We start from the raw sequence: 8750 nt of genomic DNA, 5'->3' as shown, positions 1-8750 counted from the left end.
TTGTCTCAAAATGAAACAGGTGCATGTTAATGCCACTTCATAACAGCTGCCAGGTCCTTAATATCAATCTAACAGTGGCCAAGAAAAAACAAGATGGCATCTCCATCAGCTAAAATCTCTCCATCTTTCCTAACAGATGACTTGCGCAAGTCCATACCCGGGGCCCAAGCACGGCCGGCTGTCGTCCACCGAAACCTCCCACTCGCGCTCGTCTCATGAGGAGTACCGCTCCGATCCTCCAGGTGGAGGTGGCAGCAGCAGCGGTGGCGGTTCTCCGGCCCGTAAGTCGGCGAGTCAGCGGCGTTCGTGGCAGGACCTGATCGAGACGCCGCTCACCAGCTCGGGCCTGCACTACCTGCAGACGCTGCCGCTGGAGGACGCTGTGTTTGCTGAGCCGGGCAACGGGATGTCCCCCGAGCGCCGCCGCCAGTCCACGCTGCCCGCCCAGCGCACGCTCCTGCAGGAGCACTACGGACCCTTCGACATGGCCGAGGGCGAGCGTCTGCGGGACCCTGCGGCCGGTGGAGGGAAACCCCGCAGCTTCACACTGCCACGCGACAGCGGCCTGCATGCACTCCTCTCGCCCTCCACTAGCATGGCAGAGCAACGGGATCCTCCACACAGAGGTGACGGTGGGTCAGACGTGTTTTAGACATATGTGATGACCGTCGTTCTGTTATAAATATTGTGCATATACAGAATACGTGATTGTGGACCATTATTTATGAATGGATTATAGACACTTAGGTGCATTTCAGATGCAGTATATGGACAGATGGATGGATAGATAGAAATCATCTAGACCATTACAGACAGAAAGATGGTGGAATGGTGGGATGGATGGATGGATAGATGGACAAGAGAAAAATTGATGGAAGGATGGGTGGTAGGATAGATAAGGCAGAAAGATGGATGGATGAGAGACAGAGAGAAAGATGGATTGATAGATGGATATATATATATATACCCTGTAGCTTCACACTGCCACGTGACAGCAGCCTGCATGTGCTCCTCTGTATATATATATATATATATATATATATATATATATATATATATATATGTTGGATGGAGCAGATAGACACGTGAATGGATACATGGTTGGACAAGACAAATAAACATAGATGGATGTGACGAAGAGATGAATGGATGGATGGATGGATGGAAAAAGTAGACAAATGGACAAATGGCTGGACAAGAAAAATAGACATAGATACATGGATCAGGCAAATAGGTAGATAGATATATGTATGTATGTATGTATGTATGTATGGATGGATGGAAAAGATGGATGACAGTTCATGAATGGATAAATGGTTGTGTAAGGCAGATAAACATAGATGAATAAGACAAACCGGCAGCTGGATGGATGGAGCCTTTGATGGGTGGATGGAAAAGACTGACAGACGAATAGATAAACAGATAGACAAGATAAGATGGATGGATGGATGGAGAGATGGAGGAATTGTTGGGTCTATGGATGGATGAGAAAGACAGACAGATTAATAGATAGATGGATGAATGGCACATAGATGGACAGATGGAAGGATGGATAGATATTAGTTACATGTAGTAGATGGATAGATGGATGGATGGATGAATTCATAAATAAATGTATATAAATGGTATAAATAGTAGTGTAATATAGTATTAGTAAAGTTCTAATACACACCCAGCCACTGCTTACTGGAAAAAACCCACAGATTTTAAACTTCCAAACTTGAGGCGAGTCTCAGCAAGTTGCAGATTTAAGACCCAAAAAAGCAAAAGCTGTTTGTTGTTCTGTGAGCAGTGAACATTTATTATTGATGCCAGCTCCTGTTATAAGACACAAGCCAGCGGACGTGACTGCTTTACAGATATCCCCGTCCAGGCAAGTCTGAGCTTCTGGAGGAGATGTAAATGTCTGGCTGTGAAGCAGCTCTGTGGTTATTAGTCTGTCCTTTATACCGCTGTCCTTTACCGACTTCAGGAAGTTTTATGGAAACTTGCTGCTAAATGAAACGTCAGGCTCCACAGGGACGGAAAAATATACGATTCTCAGATGCATTGCGATTCTTCTTCAGTGTAGATGCTCAAAGCTTCAGAGTTTCACACAAGCTTATGCATATTTTTTAAATTATAAAATAAAAACCAACACACTTTCAGATGAAAAAGTATACACTTTAATCTAAAAAACAAAGAATGAATTTAGAATCCCTGCTCCTGAGGAACCTGTGAACTCTTAACCATGCGAAGAACCCATGAGGAACCCTTTCATGTAGGACTGTAAAGGTAACATCAGGCCTTTGCATATGGAAATGTTATAAAAATTCAGACAAATGAAATTATGACCACACTACAGAAACATTGGAAGGATTTGTTTACTTCTTGACTCCTCCTCCTCCAGTTTACGTCACTTAGTTCAGGGGATTTTTGTTAGCTTTCCATTATTCCATCATTAAACACACAAAAAAGATGAATCTTCATCTCTCAATGGTCTCCATGTTGAGAAAGCAGCTTCCATATTTTACTCTCGTTTTATTTTTTTTTTTGCATCATCATGATTTTTTCATGGCTAATCATGTTTTTCACAGCAGTACTATCTGACCTCGCTGTTGTTTAACAGTAATTTTTGGCACGTTTGTGTTTCGTGGCCGTATTTTATGGAGTAAATTATTCTGTGCCAGAGCAAAATGCAATTACACTGCTGAAAAAAACCCCATACAAATACAACACTCAAACTGAATCGTTTTTCAGTAGTGACACGTAGAAAAGAATACACACTGAAAAGCAAAAAAAAAAAAAAAAAAAGGAGTACTCCTTGCTAAAAAAAAAAAAGTCCTGCTCTTAGCTATAAATATTTTTAGTCCATGACCACTTTTACTGTGTGTTAGTAATAATTCTGAAAATGTTGATGATTCTCCCCTTTTCAGGTTACCGTACCCCCCGAGTGCAGCTTAGGGCTTTAGCTACACAGTGATTGCATTTCAGTGTAACACGAGTGCAACACAGTGATGAAAGTGAAAAACAGTGCACCGGGGAATTACTCTGAATTCTCACACAAAGTCTGCTTTCAATTCTTAAAAAAGCAAAACCTACTGATTGTTTTTCACTGAAGAGATAAAGTGATGTAAGAAAAACAAAGTGAAGGTTTTGTTTTTTTGCCGTGGCACTTTGTCTGCATTACTGTCTGCGTATTACATTTCCCTTCTTATGATATGAGGGGCGGAGTGAAGGGCCTTTGGGGCGTGTCTATATCACGACTGACAGATCCAGAACGGACCTGCGTTCTTTCAGCCGCCTTGTTTCTCAGGCGTACAGTATATTTTATTTGTAATAGTGAGGATTACTACAGTATATTGACCTTTAAAGCAGCATGTGGTTAAAGAGGAAACAAGAATTAAAAAATTGAGATAACAAATTCATTTATAATTACATCCCTGGAGGTTGCAACCTCTCGCTCGGTGGTACGTCTGATGCCTGGAATAAAAAATAAATAAATAAATAAATAAACACCAGTTGCCCGTTCCTTTTCTGAAAATGTCCTAAAAATATGACTGCATCTTAATTAAGTTTTAATGGCACTGCTCGTTATGAGAAAAAATGTAATTAGGGCAGAGTGTTCAGAGCCGTTGATGGCCTCAGATTCAGGCTCATCAACAGAAGAGCGATTTTTTTCCCCCAAAAGTAGGCTTGTGTTTGTTCCAGGTTTTTGAAGTTGTTTTTAAAAGCAGGCATGTGGCAGATATGGATTTTTTTTGTCCCCTTTCAGCACTCTCTCTTTATTTCTCTGGCTTGTGGAAGTGGAGGAGCTTTGTGAGCAGGATGGTGTGTTCTTCTGCTTTATGCTGAGACGTGCACACTGAGACATGATGTCATCGTCGCGCAGGAATAGCGGGACGTCTTTCACCTGAGTCTCAGTTCACACGTGTACAGATATGTCTGAAAATATACAACTGAGCAGTGTTTTAAATATCTCCTTCCACACGAAATCCCAGAGGAATCGGAAACACTCGGATGAGCACATCAGTGCCGTGATCGTGCGTCGTAAACTGTTTTATACAGCGATTAATTCCGGGCCTCATCTGATTGGACGAGTGGCGTTCTGAGAGCGCTGATATTTACACCTCCGGGACACGTCACTGTGTGTATCACTCCTCTCGTCTGTGTTCAGTACATAAAATTACAAATCTAGCAATAGTTCATTACACTGCAACTCTTACTACACTTACTACGGCCTGTCAGTCAGGCTGTGCGTTACCATGGCAACGTGCAATGCTATATCTAACCATGGCTTCTTTAGAAACTATTTTCGTTGATGGAGCAAAACTAAAAAATATTTGGCCATATTATGTCTGAAATGTCAGTTACTCGATATTACTTTCTTGTTTATAGAACTTGTATAAAAGTTATATCACACTCGCAATCGTGCTGCTGTACTGAATATCAGCACGGCCGTGATTACCTGCGACTACCTGCGACTACCTGCGACTACCTGCGATTTGGACCAACAGCTCTCTGACCTGGAAGTAGAGATGCTCCTGAACTAATATAATGACTATATACTGAAGTCAGTAAGGAACTAATTTCCACTACAAAGTACAAACACTATAACTATAACTACACAGAGAACTGCATCCAGAACGCTGTCAAAAATTCACGCCACTGAAGTCTCTACTTCCAGGTCTGGGATCTGTCGGTCCAAATCTCACTAGCCAATGACATTAAATCGCTGTTAAGCCCCGCCCACACGAGAGCTTTGTGCCAGAATGGCGAATGTAAACTTGTAGAGCGTAAACGAAGACTTTGAAAGCGTAAATGAAAACTCTGGCAGCGCATTCATAAACCATGATTACATTTTTGCCACTGAGTTCATTGTTTTCAGTTTCAGACTGTTTTTCTTCTTTCTCACTGTCTATTTTTGTTTGTTTCTTGCTCAATACTTTGGCACAAATTGAATTCCATAGGTCAGCAGCCGTAATAAACGGCACATGCATAAAACACGGAAAACAAATGCAACGGATTCACGCTGTGACGTTAACGTACAATTCTTCACTTTCACATGAAAGTAGTCAAAACAGAGTTTTATACTGAAGACAAGAAGCCTAAACGTCAGGAAAAACTATGTATAGCTGTATACGTGTGGGCGGAGCCTGATCTGCGCTGAGAGAGAGCATGTGGAATTTTCCACACAGGAGGAATTAACATTTACTGATTGACATTGGCGCTATAATCTTCTTGCGTTTCACTAATCCCCCGTCCTGACGATTGTTTCTGCTCACTTTGTCAGAGCTGAACTCCCGCAGCGCACTAAATATAAACACAGCACAGGGTCTCGATGAATAACCCTTTATTCCCTTCATCTCACTCTCTCGTTCTGTTTTTCTCTCTCTCTCGTGCAGTGGAGGCGGATGGATGTTAGTCATCCTCGATCTCCAGCCTGCTCCACCACCTGCTGAAGAGTTCTTATCGTTTGTGACACACCGTGCCCCAGACGCCAGAGAGAGTGGCCACGAAATAGCTGCACTCGAGAGCTTAAAGTATTTTTGCACACAGTTTGCACTGTTACCCAGCAATTTACCAGGAATCAGTTAGTGTGAATGCAGGACAGAGGAGAAAGCCTGGAAATCGAGATCGATGCTGCGCTCCACTGAAACTCCTAACTCTGTATTTCCAACTTCCGGCTGTGCAAAACTAATCCAACACTTCCTCAGACTGGAATTCCTCAACCCCAAGTTCAATATGATGTCATATGATCAGAGGTCGTAGAAGTACTCAAATTCTTTACTTTAGTCAAAAAAGAAGAAAAAATGAGAAGGATATTACAGAAAAAACTCTCAAAATTCTTGGATTTTTTCTGAAAAATGGCCTAAGGAAAAATGCATGGTGTTTTTTTGATTAAATAATAAACATCAACATGTAGATCGCTGATTAGCCAAGCCGAGTCTCTGGAGTAAGTTAGCATCATAAAGCTGCATTGCATTCTGGGACTTTGAGTCCAGTGTTTGCTTCAACATCAACATCTCTAAACCTTGGACACTGGATTTCTCATTAATGTGGCATTGAATGATGAGTGAGTCAGAAATGTAGTTTTGTTTTTAAGAGCTAAGAGCAAAACCTTGCTGTTCTAAACGCCATTTTAACTGCACTAACAATAACTTAGCGCGCACCCAATAACTTCTCATGGGAATAACGAAAACCTTCACATTAGCACCAGATTCACTTAAACGCATCACAAATATTTCAATATAAAATCAGGGCGGAGTTTTCCTTTAATCAACGACCTAACATTTCTCTGTATATGTGACAAGCTCCGCCCCAAATCTCATGAATAATCGTGTTATAATTCACGGTGAGGAAATGCTGCCCTCATGTGGTGGTGTGTGGAAGTGTGCAGACGCAGTAACTGGCACCTGAAGTCCTGAAGCGTGTTCTCATCACATCACATTCCTTTGGCGTTCTCAGGGAGCGTTCCATGCTGCGTGGTCTTGATTACACACATATACACGAATACTTTCTTTATCTAAGCTGTTTCTTCTCCCACGCATCCAAACACACCCTCAGCTTTCCGGGCGTGTCACGGTGATGGATGAGGCACCTGAAAGCGCTGAGAGGAACGATCACAGCTCCGGCTCGGCTGCATCGGCGTGGGAGGGATGTGGTGGGCTTTTTTTTTTGTTTTTTTTTGGCTAAACACTAAATGATGAGTGTGTTAGTCAGCGTCAGGTCAGTTGGCTTGCTGAGGCTACTGTGTGTGTGTGTGTATGTGTGTGTGTGTGTGTGTGTGTGTGTGTGTGTGTGTGTGAGATGCGTGGGTGGACAGAGCCATGATGCAGGACACAAAGAGAGATGAGTGTTTACAGCTTACCGTGCAGCTCAGGTGTAATTAATAATTAGGACCTGCTCGCTGTGAGGAGACGGTTCTCTCATCTCAGATTTATTTCCTGCTGTTACAGTCTTTTGTTTGTCCTGGATGAAGAATGAATGAAAGAGCTCTTTAAATAACAGCTGAGACACCTAAAGTGTAATCACTAAAATCTTTTATTTTTAGCGTGTTAACACATGATGATGGAATGCACATATTTATTTATTTATCTATCTATCTATCTATCTATCGATCTATTGAAATCAATCAATTAATTAATTAATTTGTTTTTTGTTTGTTTGCACTCACTCTTCAGCTCTTCTTTGATGCGCTGATGGATTGCAGTTCCCATAAACGTCAAAAACTATCTACAGTGACCTAAAAATTCTAATTAAACCACACTGGAGCAAAACGATATGGATCTGAGACGCTTTCAGTAATATTTCTCAGTGTTGTGACTGTTTTTTGCCTTTTTTTTTTAAATAAAACTGTCCATTTTTTTTTTATCGGTACAACTCTATAAAGTTTAACTTCATAAGTTGAAAAATAAAATCCTGTATATTGTATCTCTTCATGTCAATTGAAAAGTTATTAATTAATTATAACCTGCTTTATAAAGCAAAATGTTTGAGGGTTAACAACATCCGATGTCTAACAGGAGCTAACGAGAGAGTGTTGTGTTCCAGTAACAGATAACGAAACCAGAGGTCTGTGATTGGTTGTTGGAAATGTCAATCAAACGGATTCTTCTTGTAAAAGTAGCTGGTTCTTGGTTCTTGTTTGAGTGAAGAAAATCAGAAAATCAGACCTTCTAGCAAGAACTCTTTTTCGCTTTTGGTTATATAGAATGCTCTGTAATAGAGATCTGATTTTTAATATTTTATGTAATGTTTTGTAAGAAACACGCGCATTAGCATTTCTGTAAATCATGCTTAATATTTTGAACATTAAACAGTTAACAGCGCAGTGATTGGTTAGTTAATGGCAATGCAGTCCTCATTTCCCTTCTGACTGTGATGTGTGTGTTCTTTATGTGCTTGTGTGTGTGTGTGTGTGTGTGTGTGTGTGTGTGTGTGTATGGGTGGCGCCCCCTTCAGGCGGGGAGCATGAGCGGGAACACGAGCGTCAGTGCCACACCGACTCTCTGGGAGACCTGTACCGGGCGCTAGAACGCGCCAGCGTGTCTCCTCTGGGTGAGCCGCGTCTCTCCACCCGTCTCGAGTACAAGCACTCGTTTGTGCGCCGCTGCAACGACCCGCTGCTCAACGACAAAGTGCATCGCCTGCGCATCCTGCAGAGCACGCTCAAGGTACCGGACACGCTGCTGCCGCATGGGTTTCTGTCTGTCTGCGTTGCGTATCAATGCGTCTTCGTCTGTCTGCGATGTTGTCCGTCTGTCTGAGCGTCTCCGGGGCTCGGAAGACAGCGGCGCTCGTTAGCGAAGTGATGATTTGGACAAGTTCCTCCTCGGTGCTGCTGTCTTGGAGCCTTGTTTTTGTTCTACTGTCTAGTAACATGGCTGCGCTTGGCTGTGGAGCAGAACTAGCTGTCGAGGCTAATGCTAATCTGTGACTCCGGTCCTGCTGTGTGCTTGTTCTCTGGCCGACTCCTGTTGCATTGTGGGTGCTGTAAGGAAGGATAAGGTGCTGTGTGGAGGGGCGGCGAGGCCCACAGTGTCAGAGGACTCTGGTCAAAGCTAGCATGGTGTATGTATGTATGTGTGTGTGTGTGTGTGTGTCCTTGCCCGCTAGTCTCGCCTGTTGAAGTGCGCTAAATCACTTTAACACGTGAGCTAACAGCCGTGACTCGTGCCTCTGACATCCTAACCTGTATTTTAGCCCTGGAGAGAGAGATCGAGTGTGTCTGTAATGTCCACCCTTCGCTGCTCTGTTTTTGCGCTCTG

At 42.7% G+C, this 8750-nt stretch overlaps 1 protein-coding gene across 6 annotated transcripts in view; it reads left to right on the top strand.

The window, feature by feature from the left end:
• The window catches only part of cnksr2a (connector enhancer of kinase suppressor of Ras 2a), a 79629-nt gene that overhangs the window by 66080 nt on the left and 4799 nt on the right, over positions 1 to 8750 (top strand). For 4 of the 6 annotated variants that reach the window (XM_053227891.1, XM_053227890.1, XM_034298256.2 and 1 more), the window contains 2 exons: positions 137 to 632; positions 7945 to 8156. In XM_053227891.1, coding sequence (XP_053083866.1) covers positions 137 to 632; positions 7945 to 8156 — 708 coding nt within the window. Of the gene's footprint in view, positions 1 to 136; positions 633 to 7944; positions 8747 to 8750 lie in introns of those variants that run through there. The other 2 variants (XM_053227888.1, XM_053227889.1) reach the window with 2 other exon arrangements.

Source organism: Pangasianodon hypophthalmus, chromosome 22 (genome assembly GCF_027358585.1).
Source record: "Pangasianodon hypophthalmus isolate fPanHyp1 chromosome 22, fPanHyp1.pri, whole genome shotgun sequence".
NCBI classification, from domain to species: Eukaryota; Metazoa; Chordata; class Actinopteri; order Siluriformes; family Pangasiidae; genus Pangasianodon; species Pangasianodon hypophthalmus.
Note: the sequence above shows the minus strand (reverse complement) of the source record. Positions and strands in the feature narration are given on the sequence as shown.